At 37.9% G+C, this 24,357-nt stretch overlaps 1 protein-coding gene across 1 annotated transcript in view; it reads right to left on the bottom strand.

The window, feature by feature from the left end:
• Nucleotides 1-21,381, bottom strand: part of LOC137256246 (serine/threonine-protein kinase 17B-like) — a 64,634-nt gene extending 43,253 nt beyond the window's left edge. The window contains exon 1 of the mRNA XM_067793975.1: nucleotides 20,880-21,381. Within this exon, the coding sequence (XP_067650076.1) occupies nucleotides 20,880-20,983 (104 nt within the window). The 5' untranslated portion in view covers nucleotides 20,984-21,381. The remainder of the gene's footprint in view (nucleotides 1-20,879) is intronic.
• Between the last annotated feature and the right edge of the window lie 2,976 nt (nucleotides 21,382-24,357).

Consider the following 24,357-nt stretch of genomic DNA (forward strand, 5'->3'; position numbering starts at 1 on the left):
TCATCTGGCAGTCTGTTGTTATTGACAAATAGTGCCTCAGTGATTGACTGATGGTCAAGTGCTAGCAATGGGTTCGGGAGGTTAACTGATAGTCTTAAAAACTGAAACATCAAACTAAAATTTAAAAAACATCTTTCTCATTACGTTTGTTAAATCAACACGTAACAACTGATACAGTTCCTGTCCTGAAAAACAGCAATGTACATGTGTGTGTCAATATGAGGTATCCTCGTTCATTTTGATCCTTGTATTAATAGGTGCCTGTTACATTTGCACAGTTGTGTCCAGTTATTGCCCACATGAGTTTTGTGTTGGGGGTTTAAGATTTCAGTTGACTATCTATTGATTACTTAGCTCCAATTATAGATCGACATACTGCAAACCAGTGCTTAGTATTTGACAAATATTTAACACAACCAAATAACCTTTTCCGGCTACATTTTTGTTCTTTTTGTTCGTGAGTGAGAGAGTGAGTGAGTGAGTGAATGAGTGAGTGCCACCTTCAACAATATTTCAGCACTATCACGGCAGGTACATCTGAAATGGGCTTCATACAATGTACCTATGTGACGAATGAAACCATGGTCATCAGCATGTTGAGTAAGGTTCTTTTTCACATGTGTGTGCAGAGGGGGGTCAGGGTTTAAAACAAAAATGATATGATATACTTCATGCTTTTCTAAATCCATGTTTTCAGCTGACTACCCTTTGGGTGTCATCATACATACGTTTTCTGCATCCAATCTCTACATTGGTTTGTGCGGACTGCTTGCACATTCACATATGGATAAAACCCTGCTTCTAAGCTTGGGGTGTCACTGTACACAAAGCTACAGTCACTATCACATGTGAACTGATTGATGTTTCACAAAATAGGCAATCAAAGGTTCCAGGACTCCACTGATCTTGTAACATTAACCCATGGACAATTGGAGCGCCTGTGGAACAAGTCTTCAATCTCCCTTACATTAGGATTCCATTGAGTGGCATGTACGTCTGAGGCAGTAAATCTCCGTGGGGAGACTCGATCTGGTTGACAACACTTTCCACATGTCACAGATCAAAGCCAGTGATGGACTCTCACAGTCATAATCAGGGTTTATTATCCTCTAAAATGAATATACTACGCTACTATTGTGTTGGGTACTATATCAAGACTATGGAAAGGCTCTCATTGACTTTAGCCCATTGTCCAATGCCTGAGTATAGTCAAGATTGTTTCGTCTTGTTAGGTCAGCCAACACACAAACACTAATTCTGCTGATAGTGATGCTAAGAGCATATCAAACTACAAAGGTTTTTAGCACACATGTAAACAGTCTTAGTATTATTAACAATTGACCAATCAGATGATGAGTCCTTTGAGTTATTTGCTCCTCAACCACACACACACACCCCCCCCCCCCAAAAAAAAAATATGGACACAGCGAACAGAAGCAAAATTTGGATCTACCAAATCTAGCGAACTGGTCCCAACAATGAAGTGACTAGTATGAAGAACAATCCATACTGTCTGGGTACAAAGGTATGTCAGCAGATGAAGTCATGGCGTCTGATCACATGATCCATGCCTGTCACAACCAGCAAAAAGTGACTTTCAACCTATTGTCACCTGTATCCTCAATGGGTGAGGGTTTCTGTGTGTTACACCTAATTCTTAGGATGTTCACACTATTAGCATGATTAGGTATGGGTGAAACATTACGTTCTTAGGCGGTATGGTACATAATGTGGTACAAAGCCTTCAGTCCAGTACATGTGATATGATCATTATGCATAAAACTGACAAGAACCAAACGTGGACAGATTTTGTTAAAATGATTCAATTTCTTGAGTTTAAAAAAGGTCCTGAAATGCAAATACAATGATGGTCTGCAAACCAAAACTTTTTCAGTCAGTATACTAGTGCAGCAGCATACTCTTTCACCCCTACTACAGTACTACAGCGGCTTTGTGTTTCATCTCTACTACAGTACTACAGCGGCTTTGTGTTTCACCTCTACTACAGTACTACAGCGGCTTTGTGTTTCACCTCTACTACAGTACTACAGCGGCTTTGTGTTTCACCTCTACTACAGTACTACAGCGGCTTTGAGTTTCACCTCTACTACAGTGGCTTTGTGTTTCACCTCTACTACAGTACTACAGCGGTTTCGTTTTACCTCTATTTGGGAATGAAAATAATCCAGAATAGCTTCCTTGTTATATTCATGACAATATGGCCTCTAACTTCAGTACTAAAGAACACTTGAAAATGTAATTCTTATATGGAGGGTTGGTTGATGGAGCCGTGCTGGAACCACTTGTTCAAAATGTATACAGTTCTGATGGGCCATAAAACTACCTCTAATCAAATCTCAACATCATGCACATGATCAAAGGGCTCCAATTCTTCTATTTAAATTCAACCATATCAAAATAACACAACAAAGACATTCTATACATTCTCCAGCAACTTCCAGGTGTAACAATATCCCAACCGCAATTATCCCTTCAGATTTACTGTCCATACCTTTGATGACCCTCAATGCCCGACCCACCAGGAAACAATTGTCATGCGTAACATCCTCAGTACAGGAAGTTAGGAAGTGAACTTTTGACACGCCCCCCAGCGACTTGTATGCCCCAAGACTCTCCTTGCCATGCTAATATATTGCTCAAGTCAATCTGAGACCGGCAATTGCTTGAAATGGTGTCCTCTTGTCTTGGCCAATATGAGATCTCAATCAGTGAATGACATTGCTTTATTGCAGTGTGAACAAGTAATGAGCCATTCCTTAGATGGGTCAAAAGTTGACAATCTTGGTATACCTGATAATGAGAAGTACACAATAAATGTAGCTTCAGGAATTCGTTCTTTTGACAAGTGTGAACGGTGTTTATGAGATGGAGGTGTTTACTGTGTTTATCTTCTGTCAGTTTTATTCAGTTCCAATTCATAACAAAACTGAAGGATTTAGAACTATTTGAACAATATACACCAAACATTCCACTAGTCAATGATGACCATCATCACTTGATTTTAAATAAGTTTCATGAACTAAACATAAACTGAGACTTCAAACAAAAAAAAAGTTCATATAGTAGTGAGTGAGTAAGAGAGTCTGTTCCAATTTGGAGGAAAGCAGAAAGTGTCACATTCAAAGATGGCATTCTGAGTCCTGAACACAATATCTGCAGATCCTGCATAATCAAGGGATGCAACTCTGCATGGATGCCTTTCAACACCTTACACAAATGAGTCACTCATTCATCACTGACAGTCAGGAAACAACCCCTAAAGCCAACTCCTTACAGATAATGGATGATTCTTGCCAGTACCTACAATATTTTTATTTTTTTATTTGGTTTCATTATGAACACACTGTTTAACTGGTATGGGTAAATAAGTTTTCAAACCACTTTTAGCAATATTCTACCGATATCATAGCTGGTGACACCAGAAATGGGCTTTACACATTGTACACATATGAGGAATTGAAACCAGGCCTTCAGCATGAAAAGCGAATACTTCAACCATCGGACTACCCTACAACCCTAGTTAACACTGGAGATGTTTGGAAATGCAATGACCCAAATCAAGTAACCCAACAATATATCAATACATGAGCAATTGGTTAGTTGTCAGAAAAAACAGTCCTTTATTGAACCTCCTGAAAATATTCAAAGTTTTAAGAAATCCCTGTCCTCTTTTGGGCAAACTGTCATCTGAAAAACTTATACAAATTACAAATTTAAACTATTTGCTTGCCATAAATCATGTCTAACCCTTCACAGTTATTTAAACAGAAATTCTTCATAATCTACCATGTTATTGACCCAAGATCTGGCCACTGAAGACAAGAAGTTTTCACCACCAAGACAAGAAGCAGGAAAAGATTGGCTTAACTGAATTGTTATCTGCTACAAATATCACAATCTCTAATATCAACAAATACCATGTCCTCTAGACTGACAGTCTATGTATAATACATGGATCTGGGATACAAATGTTCTCAGCTGACAAATTTCAAGGAAGAACATACCTCACACCATTTCAACAGGTCAAAGGTGACAGGCACTTAACTCATTTAATCAAATCAATCTGAAGAGGTATGGAGTAAAATCATCAGGTGATCAGTAGTGGTAGTCCGATTAATTGTATTGATCAGTGATTGTGGTAGGTTCTGTATGAGTGCATGTAGAAATATAATCATAAATATGTAGTCCCAATCATTTGCGCATGAAATTTTCAGTACAATCCTGAATATTGTTAAATTTTATTGTTTGTCTATATGTTGTGCTTTTAAGGTACTCACTGAAATTACTTAGATTGGAATTTATGCGTCCAAAACATGCATGCAAAATATTTTTTGCATGGTATTATTATTTTGGGGGGCAAAAAACCGCGCAAGTTTCAGCGTTGCTGATCAATCCCACATTATTACATCACAGGTTCTCACAACAGGGGACAACACAAATGGGCTTTTCACACTGTACCGGGGAATGGAACCCGGGTCTTCAGTGTGACAAGCAAACACTTTAACCAGCAGGCTACCCCACTGCCCCTAAACTAGAACACACATTTCTTACATATGGCTACGGCTAATTAATCAAGGCACAAATGGCATAATGTACAAATATAATCACATGTTCAAATTCTTTTCAGGAGTATACATTTCACAGTCATGGCACAGTACCAGTCACTACACTAAGCAATATCCACCTTTGAAAGTATACACCAAGTTCATGAATCACATCTAATATCCTATCATTCTGGACACATTGAACAACAGTGACCCCATGTGGCCAAAGGAACAGTTCTCATAAATCAACCAACACTCACCACAAATGTATCTCCACAACCTACTAAGGCTTATTAGCAGATTACAATCAAGTACAAGTACAAAGAAAGCAAGACCTGTAGTCAGATCGTCTAAGATTGCCCCCAGAGAAATGACAAACACCCCCTGCAGAGAGATGGGCTGATAAAGTCCACCTAGATGTGGTAGTTGTTCATCAAAAATACTCTGATACATAAGTCGAATGAGAGCATGTCAAGTGGGATTTGAGATGTAAGTAGTCGATGACTCAGACGTATTGACAAGGTTCTAAGAGAGTATTATATTTCTTCAGTAAGAAACATGCTTAGTTTTATTCTGCTGCGTTGACTCTAAGTTGTGACACCAGAAATTGAGATGTTGATATGCTCTGAAAACAACTAAATTTTTCACTTATCAATGTATAGTCTCTTAATATAAATTATTTGGACAGAAACAAACGATTCTATTTCAACTGACAAGCAGCCCCAGTGACATGGGAGATTTAGAATGTGAGGACGTTAAGACATGCTTTATAGACACTTAGTCTCTGAAACATTTCAACTTAATATAAACAAATAATTCAATTATCATTGAGAAGGAAGACCAGTGAGCTTATAGGAGATGACTCTTGGGACAACTTACACCTGCTTTATTTAGGTATTTGTATTACAGAAATGGTTGGCGGAAAGTTCATGCACTGTGTTACTAACTTCCAAAGACAAGAGGAAGTATGTCATCTGTCCTCCTCGGCAACACTGAACATAGCAACACATCAAAGGATATAGGGGCTAAATGACACAGTTACACCAACAAATATGTTTGACTTAATATTGGGTCACACATGGATATATATGTGGTATTCAGGTTGTGCAGTGTGTCTGGTGCTGATTCACAGAGAACAAGGATCCAAACCTCAATAATTTCTTACAAATACTCCAAGCTGAATATACACTATATATTTTGACTTTATAATGTCACATACACTAAAGCTGTTATGACTGACTCGCATATTCACTGAATTAACCAGTAGCCCTTCATGAATTCAATTTGTTATTTGTGGTAAATAGCATCGAATATTAACGGATATTCATGATTTTTTTAGGGTGTGTGTTTTACTTGAACCCTGATGTCCTTTTCCAAAGTGAGATACCCAAGAATGGTTTTGCAGTAGCACAAGTCATGTTTGTTTGCCAAGGCTGCCCATGGTACTGACAACTATAACCAAATGGTTATTGTGTGGGATAACTGAACACTGTTAACATGGACCTTCCATAACGTACATCAATTACTCAACTATAGTATTGTATTCATGAATAATTATTCATATTCATTACCTAACATTCATGATACATATCATATTCGCCCCATAGTGTATTCCTTGCAACCCTAACATAGACTAACACTTAGTCGCTGAACATATATAATTTTGATTGAAAAAAAATCATTCCATTTAAACTGAAAAGGAGCCTCTGTGAGCTGGGTGATTCAGGACCCTGAGGATATCTCGACCTGCTTCATTTAGGTCTTGCAGAGAGGGCTTGATGGAAGAGAAAACAATGTAGTTCAAAGACTATGAAATAGATCATATGGTGACGTGTCCACCCAGTCAGCGAGCCTGACCACCTGATGCTGCCAGTCACTTCATACAACAAGCATGGGTTACTGTCGATCAACTCAAATACTGATCTTCATTCATTTGTCTCTTCATTAAGGACTTTAGCATTGTAGAGAAGGTTGGGAGGAGAGGAAACCAATGTGGTTCAGGTACTATGATACAGACTGCTTCCCAATCTTAGGATGAGGGCAAGATGTCCTTGTAATTGTCTGAAAATATAACTGATAACATCTGGAGGTTGTCAGATTTAAATACTATAGAAAATGACGTGATATTTTTAAACACTAACATATCTAAAAATACCAAGACGGGCATGTCTGCTGTTACTCACATGTCACAACAAATTAAATATCGCTGAAATTTCACAGCAACTATTTAATTATGTAGTGTGTGTTATTTTCTACAATGGCCATGAATTTTAGAATTCCCCTAATGGCAAATGACAGTTTGGACTGAGTGCAAAATTAACTGGATAAAATGTGTGTATTATCCAAAAACAGGAACCTGTAAAGCAACACGTCAAGCACCAATCATTTCAAATTGACTTGATGCTGGATAAGATCATGGGTATCCCACTGATCGCATTGTTCTATTTCTGCATCTGTATATCATCATCATCATCATCATCATCATCATCATCATCATCATCAATATAATTATCATTTGCTTAAATATAGTTTATAGTCTTCAGTATGGTGCCTAAAGGTCTAGAATCACAATTCACTCACAATTTCCTACAATCCAGCACGGCACTGATAATCTTAAATGCACTGCTGACAAAAGAGCCTTGAACTCAGTTATTCATCAATTTGTCAGGTCACAGTGACCCTCCAACCACATCAATATTCACATGTCCTTTTCAACCTGGGCAATCGCATCTTAATGAAGCATTCAAGGTCACCCTCTAGCTCTGGACCATCGGGTCCAGTCCAGGCCTAGGGTTGAGGAGGGCAAATTACCTATCCTTTACCCATTGTTGAAGCAACTTCACAGTCAGCAGACGTTTCAACAGCAGCATGAAAAATGCATTCACTGGTTGCATACCCAAAATAAAACATTATCTTAAATTCATATCAATTACTGTCAGTGAAGCAGAAACCAGCTGTAACACATGACTGCAGTTATACTTCATTTCAAGGTATTTCATGATAACATTAGAGTGATTAGTCCAAATCTCTAAAGTCCATTAGCAATGGAGCAGAACAGTGCAGGATCAACCCAGAGCTGCTGAGAGTGTAAACACAGTGTGCCTGCCTTCATGTAGGTCCATTTCCACTACCTGTACTGATTCAGTTAGCAGACGGCCTCTGGGATAGACCTACAGCTGTATGATTCTTAATAAGTCCAGTAAAGTCATTGTGACTGAATACAAATATTTTGTGTAGTCAAATATTAGCAGAAATTAATGCTAAACTAGGTCAATTTTTCAGGAAACTTTCATTCTTTTCAAATTTGACAAACATCCCCAAAACACTGTTCACTACAAGAACTGTTCTGCAGTGAAAGTTAATTTGAAATACTAGATTTCACTTTCCTTATGAGTATATAATTTTGATACCAACAAATAATTACGTTTAAATTGAAAAAAAGCACAAGTGAGATAGCAGATTCAATTTCCGAACCTGAGGATATCTTGCTTCATTAAAGGCTTCAAATTTCCAGAAAAGGCTGGTTCGAAGGGAAAATGATGTTGTTCAGAGAGTGTGAGAGAAACTGACATTAATGTAGCATTTGAGCCTAGATATTACTGATTTTATTTTTAAAACCATGTTCAGCTTGTCCTCATTCTTATATTGGGAACCTGTGTGTTTAATAAAAGCCAACATACAGACAGCTGCAATACTTACTGGTCTGAATGTTAGTGGCAACATGTGAAGACATACTCTAAAAAACTGTCCTCATCTGCTCATTAGATGAACTGACTGCGGCAAGTATATTTTAATTCCTGACACTAATCTAGCAATAAATGGATAGCTGACCTACACTGAGATAAAGTCTCAGAGATATATATAGTCAGCACTCATTATAACATCTGGAAGAGGATTGCAACAAGCATCATGTTGTACAGTAGAGCAAGTCCACCAGGGACTTCTCATCTTCGTTAAATAATTCTAGTGCACATTTACATATATATGCACTTTGATGTTTGAGTTTGACTATGATTACATACCCTTCAGATACAAACAAAACTCCTTTCTCTGTGCATTATTTTTATCCATTCAAAGATGCAAAATTCCCATACTGAACCTTAACACGCCATACATAACAAGACCTAGAGATAACTCATCTACAAGGACGTCTTTCACACAGGTTTTGTTTCTAAAACAGACAAAGTGAAATGGATACCTTATCTCACACCTACCAAATCTTGTCTGAGCCATAAAGAGTTTCCTTCAACTCTGACCTTCATTTACTTTCCTTAGCATAACAGGTCAGGTGTAAAGAGACAACCTTGCCTTACCCCTAGATAAACCACTTCTGTACTAGAATGTTAGAAGTTATCTAGCCTTAATCTGCTCTCTGGAGCTAAACAAGTCAGGTGTGAAAGGACAACCTTGTCCTACCCCCAGCTAAACCTTTACTATACCGACCTGTTGGGAGTTATCTACAGCCAGCTGACCTTACTCTACTTTCCCCACGAGTAACAACCCTGAAGTAATTCAACATTCAAAGCCAGGTCAGTTAAACACAAACTGTATGTACAAACCTGACTTGCGCCCCTAATTAGCTTGTGCAGAGTCAAACCCCGGGTATCAGGCAGGCTGAGACACTGACACTTCACCTTCAACATTTCTCTCAGATTCCAGCTCACGTGTTGCAGCTTAGTCATGTGAGTGTTATTCCATCACTTCACCAGCTGACATTCCAACCCCTAAACTTGGGACTGCATTCATGAATTAGACTACAGTTCAGGACTGACAAACAATAAAGCTTTTTTCAACATGCTGAGGTGATTTTCATATCATGAACTGCCATAAGCAGTGTTTATTGAAACAAAGAACTTCAGTGAAGGTGTGGATGATATTGCACTTTCAGCACTGAAATTAAGAATGAAAGTCAGTTGCTTCTTGTCACAGGAAAAAGTGAGTTTAGTTTTACTCCGCATTCAGCAATGTTCCAGGTATATGGCAGTGGTCTGTTAATAATCAGATCTGGACCAGACAATACAGGGATCAACAACATGAACATCAACCTATGCAACAGGAATATGCTAACGTGTGTCAACATCAGCTAGGTCAGTGAGTCTGACCATCCTATCCTGTTAATCGCCTGCTATAACAGGCATAGGTTACTTGAAGATCAATTCTAACCCAAATCTTCCCATGTTTTACACAATGACTATCAGGTGACAGTAACACTGATATATTTTCATACAAAAGTCATCCTTTCCTCATTACAAAATCACATACATATACATCACATGTGTACTGACAAGTTCACTTCCCCCCAAGGCCAGGGCAACACCTGTACCACAATAAACAATACTCAATCAGTGTGATCAATGAGTTAATTGAATCTGATGCCGACAGGTATGATGGGTCTCTGTACTGACACATGAATCCTATCATAGCGCACACCTTGAACATTGTGTGTCAGACCTACACTTGTTTATGATCATCCTCCTGACCGATTGCCAAAGGCAAGGTTTTGACGGTTTTCATCTATCAGCTGTAGTGGGGTAGACATGGCCACAAGCCAGTACAGCAGAAGTGAAATCCTTGAGGGCTTGAAAATCTAGCTATTTTTAAATTTATATAACATACGTAGTGTAAGTGGCATAGTAAAGTCACATGTACGAACCTAATTACAAATGTTCAGTTCAGGCTCAAAAATTCCCTGTTTGGAGTAACCTAGTTGTTTGTTTGCTGTTTTAATAATGCCACACTCAGCAATTCTGCAAATGACAGCAGTTTGTAAATAACCAAGTCAGGGGTACTGCTCAACATGCCAAAGACTTGGGTTCAATTCCCACATGGGTACTATGTGTTCAGTCCCTTCCTGGAGTCCATGATATAACATTTCTTGAATATTGCTGAGAGTGATGTAAAACCATAAACACTCCATTTTGTAAACCATTTTACATGAAAACATTGACAAATGGTGTGTTTACCGTAAGGTTTCATTATATCATTTATTGCACAATTCCTGTATTCTAACCAATGAATGTGATAATTCACAGAGGTATGACAAACATCATGGTTTGATACATGCTACTCAAAACAAATTAAAGTCACCTAATTTTTCATACCACTGTTCGTGGCAAGACATGAAAGTTTGACTGTAGCCAAGCAAAAAGATTAGGTTTGCTTAACATCTTTTGAACAGTGTATGTTACAGAATATTTAGTTTAAAGGGACATTTAACAGCTACCATTTATTTTAATACCTGTGCGTCATTATTCAGACAAGACAAAATTAAAACTGGAAAGTGTCATTTTATCTAATTCCCTTCTGTGTTGCAGATACTGTTACTGATGGCTGGACATCAAAGACAGTGATGGATGACAGCTAATCAGACTGTTATCCAATTCATTTAACTCCAACTCTGGTAATTTTCCACCTTGATGTTGGTGTTATTTTGTGAAAGTCGGTTTATTTCCACACATTATAAAAAGAAACCCATATCTGATGCAATGAAGTAATTTGGTGCAATGAAGTAATATCTGTGAGGTGGCTAATTGCTGCTTCATGACAGTATGTTCTATCTGCAATACTGGTGAAATAGAAGATTTAAAGTACTTAATGTTGAAATACCCACTCTTCAAACATCTGAGAGAGAAGTTAATGCCATCACCCACATTTGCTATACACCCACTCTCACTTCACTTAAAATAGTTCTTAATCCACCAGCATCCTCTGTAACAATTATCTGGTATTGTATTTACAAAATGCTAGAGAAGAAATATAATCCTTGCATCTCCTTGTAAAAAAATAAAGTTGAAATAAACTCAGATTGTTCCTTTACTTGAAATGTCGCACTTTATAACCTTTCTTTAAACTTAAAGTTAGACAGACTAAAGTTTGTACCCTGCCTCCTGTGGAACAAGAACCCTTCTTCTTCTGTGACGGAAACGATTTATCATTGTGCAGAGGATCTTATGCCATTGTTTTAGTTCTTCCATGATTTGAAAAGATTTGCCATTGCACAGACAAGAGGTCCAGCATATCTCAGTCTCTGTGTGAGCAATCATTTTAGTTTTTCTTCAAGGATAAGATTTGCTATTATGCAGACAGGAGTTACAGAGAATCTTAAGCTCTATGAAACTACGCAATTATTTTTTTTCTTCTTCTATGATGGAAAAAGATTTGTTGCTGCAAAGCCAAAAGGTCCAGTAGATCTTAGTCTTTGTGAAACTACACAACTATTTTTGTTCTGGAAAAAGATTTGCCATTACACAGACAAGAGGTCCAGTTAATCTTAACCTCAATGAACCTACACAAGTTTTCCCTGTGAGTATCACATCATAAGGTGTTTGGTGAATTGTTCATGCCTGCTAGTTGGAAAAAGGTCTGTCCTTGCCTAGGCAGGTGGCTTTTGGATCTTGGTCCCGCTGAAACTACACAAGTTTCCTGAAACTACACAAGTTTCCCAGTATCACATCATAAGGAGGTTGGTGAATTATGCATGTCTACTTGTTAGACTGACAGTAAATTTAGTAGGGCCAGGCCTCAGGCTATTGGATAATGACACTCTATCATAACAGTAAACCAACCCTAAAAGCATTTCCCAGAGATACCTGTGAAAACTGACCTCAGCAATTCTCACAAAAACTGAATGAAAAAACCTCGTACTCAATGCACCTATCCCCTCACTGGCCATTTTGTTGCTGGTCCCAGTCACTCGCCAGGCAGTCACTTGTCACCTTGTCACTTTTCAGAAGTCAACTGCCACCAAGAAGCAATCACATCTGTTTAGATTACCACGTTAAAAATGGACAAGAAGAACATTCAAGTTTAAAAATGAAATGGTTTAGCCTATTTTAAGTTGAACAGCAAATTGATCAATTACATGTATACATAACTGCTATCCAAAGCCAAACAAAATACCAATTAATATGTATATATCTTTCTATCCTAATACTTTTGAGTGAGATAAATCAGCAATATTTCTGCCATATTGCAACTCTCAGTAACTTTTGAGATAGCATATCATGCTAGACGTTCCAATGTCATCTTTCGTGAGACATATTATTAAATATGGCAGTGCTTTGTGTTATCTTGGGCCCGATATAAGGCTGTCTATCATATCTTGGTGACGATTTCCCCACTTGAGCTGACAATCAAGTCCTTCAGAGGGATTATCTCATGTGGAATTCAAATAATTTTCAGTATCCTCCAGGACAACAAAGTAGAGCTGATTAGCCCAAACCTGAAAATGTTAATCAGCTCAGCACAGGGTTGATAAAGAATGATTAATGGCAATATCATCAACAAAATAGAATTGTTATACCCAAACAGTCCATAAAACAATCACAGCGATGTTACTGTATTACCTAGGAGATTATGGCAGAATAGATCCACAGTGATAGTTGTCAAGGGTTTTGAGGCTGTTTATAAATGTTTTCCACAAACCATGCTTGTTGTGGGAAGACAATAAACAGGTTGGGTGCTCAGTCATTATGGCTTCATGAAAGTCTGTCTTCATATCAATATCCAACTGAACAGATTGGTGCTCATGATATCAACATCAGACTAAACAGACGGTAATGACACAGCAGGAACATTGCTGAATAAATCAAGAAATAAAGATAGAATGCTTTGTTTGTTATATCATGGCACTCAGCAATATTCTAGCTATATGATTGCAGCCTGTAGATAACATAGTCTGGACCAGACAAACCAGTGATTAACATCATGACCCTCAATCTACACATTTGAGATATGATGACATGTGTCAGCCATGTCAGAGAGCCTTGCCACCCAATTCTGTTACTTGTCTCTTAGGGCAAACATGGGTTGCTGAAGGCCGTAACTTCATGGGTCTAAATCCACAATACAAATACTGCATCGTTCTGCTCTTCCTGGTCCTGCATCTGTACCATTTTCACAGTATTGATGGTCATAATATTTTCCTACTAGTCGTGTTCCGATGATCGAAAATGATAGAAAGATTGATGGAAAGAAGGATAAAAAAGAATTATCAATTGTTAAAAACATCTTTTCAAATAATCAGAATTTTGCTGTTTTAATATAACCCACTTGAATGACAAACTAACCATTAAACTTGATGAATATTCACAAACAAACATGCGCTCAACAGCTTAAATAACATTTCGCATTGTAACATTTTAACCACTTTCATTGTTTGATTACAACTTAAGTCTTTCTTGCATGAATGCATTTCATTGCATGACATCAATTAGAAAAATCTGGAGAAAAAACTTCATAATTGGTGATTACATCAAAAATGTATATGTTTTGATTATAATCAATAATCGGCCACCACCTGTCCTTCAATAATCGATAATGAATTTCGTTTCCAATTCTGAACACTATTTCCTACTGTCTTGAACAAACAAACAGTGAATAATTACATGCTAAACTCTCCAATAACCAAAGACTACACACAGTATTGTTTACATTTGTTACACTTCTTTGACATCAGGGAACACATATAGTTCCATTTACTACACTCCTATACCCAAGGAAGCACACACCATTACACTGAATTGTTGCACTGCTGCTAGCCACTCAACACATCTGACCAAGGGCCAAACAGCTGTTATGATACAACCCCTACTTCAGTCAAGAGATTGCCAGCTCTTTAGAAGGATTATCTCAGCAGGAATTCCAGCAATTAGGACCCCACAGGGCACCTTGTGGCCAGACAGGAGTTCAGCAAGAATCAGCTTATGTAGAACAATTGATACTCTATCTCATGGTCTCTGAGCCATATTATTTTCCCTTCTGCCCAACCTATCTGTAGTGCAAAAGCGCAAATGAAATCTAGACGTTCCTCAAGTTCTGATTCCAGGAGCATATCTAGAAGGGGTGTGGGATTGGCAAAGTAGATACAATTTTGACAGTAAGAAAAATTCCCATTTTAAATGAGAAAAATGCCCAACGAGGTGGGAAATTCAACATGAGGGAATAAAGACTTGCTTCATTTAGGGTTTCAGCATTGCAGGGGAGGCTAGGCAATGGGGAAAAAATAACTTGGTTCAAGGACTGTGAAACAGGCTCATATCTAAGTTGGGCTATTTTCATTTCAAGAAGAAGAATTTTGATATAAATTATACATTTTCAGTGACTAGTTTGTCTCGATACTGATCAAAACAAGGACCTGCTCTGACAGGACTGCTATCAATGAGGTGACCCACAGATAACAATGTCTAGAAAACAGGAAGACACTTACAACACAGTTTTTAAGTTCTGAAGGAGGATTACTCAGATCTGAATTGTTTGTTAAAGGGAACCTTAAGTTGATAAGTACTTAAAATAATCATAAATTTCAGCTTATTAATATTATAACAGAACCTTGTTATACAACTGTCTGACATCTTTGGTCAAGTCATGTGACTATGTCATGTGACTCGATATAAGAAGAAATTATGTGGTATCATATATACAATGTTTATTCTTTTCAAACAAATTATACCTCAATGAAAGCCACAAAGTGTGTTCACAATGTCATCTAATTATTTTATCCATCAATTTTATCTGATAAAATACACTGCAAACCAATAAACAGTCAAACACATCTGTCAATTTGTTGAGCATGTTCTTCATAAACAGTTCATTCTATTAAAAAATAATAAAAAGCATGTTTCAAGACCTGACAATGTGTGTGTTGCTTCCAAAGATGTATCAAATTTCTTCAGCGAAATTGTGTACAACCAATCATCAAAACTTAATGTACAATTACCATTCTAATAACATGATAATAAGTTTATATTACTGATGCATTTAGTTGATAAATAAGCATCACTTGCATTTGGAAATTTTAACAATATACTTAAGAAACTGTCAAGGATAAGATAAATCATAAACACATTACTTTTTATTTTAAATGAGAAGACACTGAGAATGGTACAAAATACAATATTTATTAGCAGTTGTGAGATACCAAGCTTCATACGTTGTTCAAAGCAATCACTCCAGTAATAGGAAAATGTAAATCTAATTCTTAATTGTCTGGTGATATCAGTTACTAAGGCGATTCATTGGGGATAAAAAGTATTCATTTTGCTTTATCTGAACACATTACTTGTCTGGAATAAAGGGCACTTGCATTAACTAATGTCATGTGTGGCAGACATCTTAATTTAAATGTACCTAACAAAGATGAGACGACATCTGAAATAGATCAGGGTTGCGAAGAAGTCAATCCAAATTTTGAGCTACTCTTTGGACTAATAATTCCAATTCTCTCCAATTCTTTCATGTTATACTAAGTTCCAATTGACAAAAAGCTGATAATATATCTGTGATTAAAAAAAACAAAAAACTTGAGATCACTTAGGTTACTGATGATGGGTGAGATCCAGAAAGATTATTCACTTGATCAATATTCTCAGCTTCTTTCCCTTCAAGTATTTATCAAAAACACAAAATTCCATGTTCATCAGGCATTCACGCAACATCTTTAGTAGACAATTTCTGATTCCAAGCAGTCATCAAAATGATAGCTTTGATGTTGTCATCTTCTGAATTTTACAATCACTAGCGTCAACACACAGAACATTTCATGGCCATTTGGATGACATACAGATTAAACGACAAAGCTAAAACCTAAAAAAATCTAAATTGCACAGCTCAAACAGACTTTTCAGACACATGCAGCTCAAATAACAAAAGTTTATCAACAGTGTATGAAATTCCACTAAGAATGAAAAACATTTATCTTCTAACCCGCCATATCTCATTACCAAAGACATAACGAAAATGTAATATCAGAAGAGTAGGAATTCACACTGAGTCTGCAATGACGGAAGGGATATTTTAAGATTTATTCATAAAGCAGTCTACGATGACAATGACACAAAAATTCTACCCAGACGACTGACAAAGCTGGTCCTTTGTGCTGTGGTTGTCTACTTGACACAAGCATTCCACAGATGAGGCCAAGTGTAAAATTGCCTGTTGCTTTGACTTGAGTTCACTCACATTTCACTGTAGTGGGCAATTGGGAGTGTGTTTGGTTTATTGAAGTCTTATGACTCTATTGTGTGGAAGATTCAGCAGATAGATGGTTTCCACTTTTGTGTTTCTGAGACAACTTTCTGACATACCTGGAGCCGAGATCACTTTTTGATCATACCCTTCTGAATGGGTTGATGTGATAGCTTTGTGATGTTCATGCTGGTGATTGTTACGATTGTAATCAAGGTATCATTGTACTGCTTTGATGCTTTGTCTAGACAGAATGCTAAATCCACCCATTTTTAATACCTAACTTGGTAGGAAATAGTAATAATTCAGAAATGTGCCAATGACATGCTCATTCATGTTGAAAGTAAATCTGACTAGTCAACACATACAAGACAATCTACCACAACAATGATTTGTGCAAATAAATGAACAACCATGTAAAATTAGTATAGGAACCATGAGAATAAATCATACTTTTGAAGCTACCGAATGATAATAAAGTAAAGATCAACATTTTTTGTACTCCAAAAAAATAACTTTGCATATTTTGAAAGGATCCAACAACCAAAGCTAGTTTTTTTTTTGTCACTGTCCCAACATGAAATCTTCAAGACATATCAAATCCCTTGACTGAAAGGATCTCTTTTCAAGCACAGTGAGGTAGAAAAAATGACAAAATCCAACCAAACCATGGGTCATTATAGATCATGTTACACAGAAACTTCACAAGCAGATTATCAAATGTGAAGTAACTTTACACGAGGGCATCGTACTTGTACTGCTCATACATAGAGTAACTTCATATTCCGACATCGTGTTTATACAGTTTATAAGTGAAGTAATTTTGTACAAGGAGTTTTTCATAAAAAGAGTTAGACTTTTCAGAAGACACTTGTTTCAGTCATAGCTGACTCACAGAGGTGTCAACAAATGTTCACAGGAACTCTATTGTAACAGATCTTTGCCTTGTAGCCCGAACAGTCACCACAAGAACCGCCTTGGGACTGACAAACTGACCTTGGAGATTCGATTCTGATAAAGTGCTACGCCTCATTCCTCAAGGTGATCATATCCGAATTGCGTATATCGATGCTCATGCTGTTGATCATAGGATTGTCAGGTCAAGACTCAATTACTCAAAGAAGGCCACCATATAGCATGAATACTGCAGCATAAACCGAACTCACTTACTTATTCGTGGTGACCAAAACAACATCTCACTAAATACAAAGTTGCCTAAACAACGACTGGGAAGTACATGCCAGATTGTCGTTCATGTGGGTGAATCATTATTGTCATACAATGTCATATGAAACTCTGCGCAATACCCACCAGTACTTTTTGTTCACAAAACCCTAAATGACATCACTGAAGGCCCCAATTCCATTACAAACAAATCATAAATTACTTTGCTAATGGACTAACAAAACAGCAAGAACTATCATTTATATAATCCTATTTCAAACTTTCCTATCTGGTATTATCCAACAGGAAAACATACATTTTTCCATGATTTACAATTAACAATGCACCAAGAAAAACTTTTTTCACACATAAAAAAATCCACATTTTCTTAGAAATGAAAAATACCAAAAATAGCCTTCATTGAAAATGTAAATTTATTCAGAATGTTCCATTAAACTGCTGATTTATGACATATGCTTCTTAAACCAATCTGTCAAAGTTCATAGCAGAACCTATGTTTTCTTGATCAAACATCTTGATGTTTGACACATCACAGTCAAACTTGGGTATATACCATACAAGTACAAGTAATTCATTCTATCTGACAGTTTCTATAACCTCAATGAAGGCCACCATTTATTGCCAGTCAACTGGAACATGACGCTGAGGCCTATTCAGGGGGATAATACTCTACAAGCTGACATGGAGCAATCTTCCTTGTAAGCAGCCATCAAAGAAACACTTTTCATGTCTTAACTGGAGAACTGGTTTAAAAATTCGCCTGCAGGATAACTGACATCAGATTCAAAACATTAAACAAGCCTATGGCCCAATGGCTCTTAAATATGAATATTTCTAAAGACTCGAAAGAAAGTAGGAAGTAACAGTATTTTTTCATTATCAACATATCTACATAAAACATTCATATCAGGATAGTGGGTTCACTGGAAAATATAGTTGGTGCACTTGAACACTTGCAGTATTGTACAACAAATGCATTATTATTTTGAATACATAAACCTTTGGGAGTGTGTTGTTCAATGACTGTTGGAGTGAAGTCAACAATTCTGACTGCAAACATTCATCTTGGTGAATAGGTTGCTTTTATAAGTCCAAATACCTACTCTCAGTCTTCAGATTGACGATGATATTTGTTGTGACTGGGGCATGTTTATCACATATAAACTACTTTCCTGGCAACTGTTTATCAACTTTGTGTGGTCTAACTCACTTGTGAAAGTCTTAGCATGTCACACAGTTATAAGAGTAAAAATAACAAAATTTCCAGGATTTCAATAAAAGAGTTCAGGTATAACCTTGTATCAGCAACATTTTAACCCTATAGTGACTGATGTAAAGACAGAATGTGGAGAGGGTCTATTTCATTATCCCAATTTACTAAATTAAAGGTTAAAAGGGACATTTCATCACGATTAGTACTAAAGAATGTGGTAAACAATAACAGAAATGAAAGTATGAATATTTTGTTATTTGAACACCCCTGATGTCATTCATTTAGTCTGGTTCACAGTCCCGGAATTACATTATTAACTTTCAGCACAGTTTCACAGCCAGGAAGTTCACTTGAGTGAGTGAGTATAGTTTTACGCCATACTCAGCAATATTCCAGCTATATGGCAGCGGTCTGTAAATAATCCAGTCTGGACCAGACAATCCAATGATAAACAACATGAGCATCGATCTGCGCAATTGGGAACCGATGACATGTGTCAAGCAAGTCAGCGAGTCTGACCACCTGATCCTGTTAGTCGCCTCTTACAACAAGCACAGTCGCCTTTTATGGCAAGCATGGGTTGCTGAAGGCCTATTCTACCCCGGGACCTTCACGGGTCTGTCACAGCTTAAAGTTCAACATCATTTTTCACTTTACCCCCCTGTCTTCTGGTGAACTATCTGACAGACAGAGGGGTAAATACTGAACATCATGTCATCCCAGTCAGACATCAGTCTGCCCTGCCAAACAATGGCATACATAGTGGTAATCAAATGGCTTGAAAGGTCAAGCAGATAATCATAAGTCACCTTAACTATCAACATGAATATAGGCCATGTCAGTAAGTAATCTGTGGTAGTAGATGTCAATGATGTATTTGCGGTTAGTGAGTGACTGAGTAAGGTTCAGTCAAAGTAAACTTAGTCTCAGTGTATTTCGCTACACTCCACCACTCTGAGTCTAACAAAACCTAGTAGAAGGTCGCGTCAGGTAACCTTTGGGTGACCAATGACCGTCCAATCAAACGCGAGACCGCTAAATAGATTTAACCAATCAGACAACGGCTACGATTTAGGGGTCAATCTCAAAGGTTACCTGACACGACCTCCCATAAGGTTTTGTTAGACGCAGTAGTGGAGTGTAACGAAAAGTACTGAGGATAAGTTTACTTAGACAGAGTAAGGTTTTGATGCTGCTTTGAACAATATTCAGCAATATCATGGTGGTGGACACCAGAAATGAGCTTCAAGCATCAAAACCATGCTGGGTATCAAACCTGGGTCTTCAGTTTGATGAGGGAATGCTTTAACCAAAAGCCTACACCACCACCCCTGATGTTTTTGCAAAATAATGAGAATCAAAGCTACTGCTACTTAAATTCTACTAATAAAACTGAATATTCCTAACTGATGATTATCACAAACTCAAGTTACCTTACCGAGATATTGTGGACATAAATCTTCAAAAATTATAACTTTAAGAATTATTAATTTAACTACTATAGTTTATAGGTTCACCTTAATATCTACATTCACCAACACCTTGTTCTAAAATCTCTTCACATGTAGTAACTGTAGAATAAAGAAAACACTATTTATTCTGGTAAATATCACTGACAGTGATTTTTCCCACCAAGTGTCATGAACCAATCAGCAGGATAAATCACCTCTGCATGTGGTCTAATTAGTGTTGATAGATTAACACAGCTGCCATCACACACAACAATTAACGCCATCACGACACATTAACGACATAAGCAAGAGTGAGTGAATCAGCAAGAAACAATAAGATAAAACCCGCAGTACACTCGAAATCACCTGACGAGATCATCAACGAAAACAACTCCACATGACCATTAGTTCATCGAGTTTCATAAATAGATACTGTTGTCTCCTGAAAGGAAAACGACAACAATTAACATAAATGATCGTACAGACTGACAATGAACCTACCGGCCTATGCTGCCTTGGATGGTGTACTTGCTTGTCAAGGGCTCAGTCTTGATCGTACTATTGGGTACGTAGTTAGACACTTTCAGCCCGTTCATACTTAGCATGTTCCGTTTCTACTCCCTCACAAGTGAATTACATTGCACCACATCAGCCCTGATAATCCAATCCAGAACATGTATACCGCCCCGTTCAAGGCGATTATGTGTGAAATCAATGCAAATTCACAAAGGAATACACTCGGTGAACGATCGGTAACACACAATCGGACGGTCAGAGGTGCAACAAGCACCTGTCCTCGCTAAACTTTTCAATACTGCAAATGTATATCCCGATTCGACCAGTGTGGTGAGTGTTTCTTTCTGGTTTACTCCAAACTTCTTGATCTTCTTGTTTTCAGTCTAAATTTCATTTAAATCACTAATAATGCCTTTGCGTCTCACCCGCTAGGCTTTCGCACTCCGGCCACTGGTGTATTCCAGCTTCCGGTATTAAAAACGAGGCTGGAGTACTGGGTAACAGTCTACAGTGATTTCGAAGCGGCGAGTAAACGTATAAAGGATACCAGTCCAAATGTCGTTAAAAGATGGATGAGCATGTGAAACAAATGACATTGTGTTTGCGAAACCTGACATTAATGCGGAAACGGATTCAGCAGTGATGTTTGTTGATGCTAATTACACGTGACTAAGACACTCATATCATTTTAATTTATAATTATTTATGATTCTTTCTGAAAAAATGCACCCTAGGATGTACGGAAACGAGATAAGAGCAACACAGGGACGGGAGAGACAGGACAAGGATGCCACGAGCAGACATCTCATACAAAACTGCAGAAGACGTTTTCGTTGAGATTAATTGGTTATATCGTAGTTGTATGGAGAAAACTACACTAGTATAAAAAGAAAAACGTTTGAACAATTGAAACAATGAAAACAAATTATAAAACTAAGGTAATTCAACGTTTTTATTCAGCTATGACTAATGGAATTTTTTTCACAAACGTAAAATAATATTTCGTACTTATTCAGATATGACTAATGGTATTTTTACACCAACGTAAACAATATTTATTTACTTATCCAAAGAATGTTTGATAAACGGACATCAACAATTTTTGCAGTTGACGGGTCAGCTTTATGTCCATGCCATGTGGACGCTGGATTATATAGGCGTTAAAGCGTACGCTAGTCACTTCGGAGGTCTGGGTTCGATTTCTCGAAAGGTTAAACTGTGTCTCTGGTTTCCCAACCTTGATCTTACTGGTGGTTTGATAAAAACAGAAAAAACACACCCATCCACACTTAATACAATATACCCATGAGTGCTCCAGTGTGCATTCCACCAAAATGGCGGCGGTCTGTAAATAATCGAGTCTCTACCAGACAATCCAGTGATCAGCATCATGAGCATCGAACTACGCAGTTTTGATACGACGACACGTGTCAACCAAGTTACTGAAGATCAATTCTTACGCGTCTCTTCACGGGTACTAAACAACTCTAGTAAGGCTTTGAAAATACAAACAGTATTGTCCTTTTTACTGCCAGTAAAACATTCAAAATATCGGTATTTCTCAAACTGAAATTACTGACGGACTAATGTTTTAATTATTTAAAATACTTTAATAGTAGGTGGTGCATGCTTGTTTATCAACCGTTGTAACATCTTGCTCATGAAATGAATGGATTTCACTTTGGGGTGACTAAATCCCATGGCGTTACAAGTCGTAAATGGCGTGAAATCATACACAATTCTATGTACCAGTTTAACAAGTGAAAAACTATTGGAAAGCACCCTTGAACCAAATCACTTCACCTGCCCACATGTCAAATGTTCAGTGTTCTAACCCGGGTCTTTTCGATGTGTTTTAAAACGTATGTTCTGTCTATTGGAGGTGGCATAGGCTCAGTGACCGTGAAACAAGTTGGCAGAAGGGAAAATGATGCAGTTCAGTGACCGTGAGACAGACCAGACAGAAGGGGGAAAAATGCGGTTCAGGCACTGTGTGCCACATGTACAATAGACAGAGAATAATGCGGTTGAGTGACCGCGAGTCAGACTAGACAGGAGGGAAATAATGCGGGTCAGGGATCATGAGACAGCGTACGATGAAGTGAAAACAATGCGGTTGAGTGACCCTAAGACAAGTTGGCAGAAGGGAAAATAATGCAGTTCAGTGACTGTGAGACAAGCTGGCAGAAGGGAAAATAATGCAGTTCAGTGACTGTGAGACAGACTTGGCAGAAGAGAAAATAATCCGCTTCAGGGACCACGAGAAAGCGTACGATGAAGTGAAATGAATGCGGTTGAATGACCCTAAGACAAGTTGGCAGAAGGGAAAATAATACAGTTCAGTGACTGTGAGACAAGCTGGCAGAAGGGAAAATAATGCAGTTCAGTGACTGTGAGACAGACCAGGCAGAGGCGAAAATTTGCGGTTCAGTGACAGTGGGATATGGCCGATGGGAAAATAATGCGGTGCAGGCACTGTGAGCCACAGTAGATAGAAAAGAACACACATCAGACTTTAGCTGTAAAATAATGCTGAAATATGTTGAAAATCCTGATATTTTAAAAATGAAATAGACTTTTTTGAAAAATTAATTTTATTAAAAGGACGAAGACAATGAGGCAGGACCTTGACCCGAAATGATGTGTCAAGTGTTTGCTTTTTGTTAGCTTTCCGCTATAAATGCATATAGTATGTACAACATCCTTATGTATGTATCCATTAATTGACAATTCATCAAAAGAGTTTTTTGAGTGAGTAAGTTTAGTTTCACGCCTCTTTTTAGCAATATTCCAGCAATATCACTGCAGGGGACACCAGAAAATGGGCTTCACATATTGTACCCTTGTGGGAAATGGAACCCGGGTCTTCGGCATGACGAGCGAACGCTGTAACCACTAGGCTACCCCACCGTCCCAAGCGTGTTTGAATACTAATCGAGTCTTAGTTAATCACTCGTTAACATCCGGGTAGAATTGGTCTTCAGCAATGCATACTTGTCACAGCAATAATGTGAAATGGATTGACGTAGCTCACCACGCCGAGTCTAAGATTTCTTTGCGCTCCTCAAAATCACAGCTGAATGTCGGAATCCTGTACATTCCAGTGATCAACATCATGAGCATAGAACTATGCAGATGGGATACGAGGACGTGTTAAACCAAATTATCGAGCCTGATTACCTGGACAGGTAAGTCGCCTATTACGACAAACATGGGTTCATGGACACCAATTATAACCTGCATCTTCACGGGTCGTTTAATAAGTGGGCAGTGGGTTAGCCTTGTGGTTACAGCGTTCGCTCGTCACGCCGAAGACCCGGGTTCGATTCCCTACATGGATACAATGTGTGAAGCCCATTTTTTAGTGCCCCCCCTCCCCCCCCTTGATACTGCTGGAATATTGCTAAAATGCTGCGTAAAACTAAACTTATTCCCTCGTTTAATACGTTAAATAACGCCGTAA

This window comes from Haliotis asinina, chromosome 11 (assembly GCF_037392515.1).
Source record: "Haliotis asinina isolate JCU_RB_2024 chromosome 11, JCU_Hal_asi_v2, whole genome shotgun sequence".
Classification (NCBI taxonomy): domain Eukaryota; kingdom Metazoa; phylum Mollusca; class Gastropoda; order Lepetellida; family Haliotidae; genus Haliotis; species Haliotis asinina.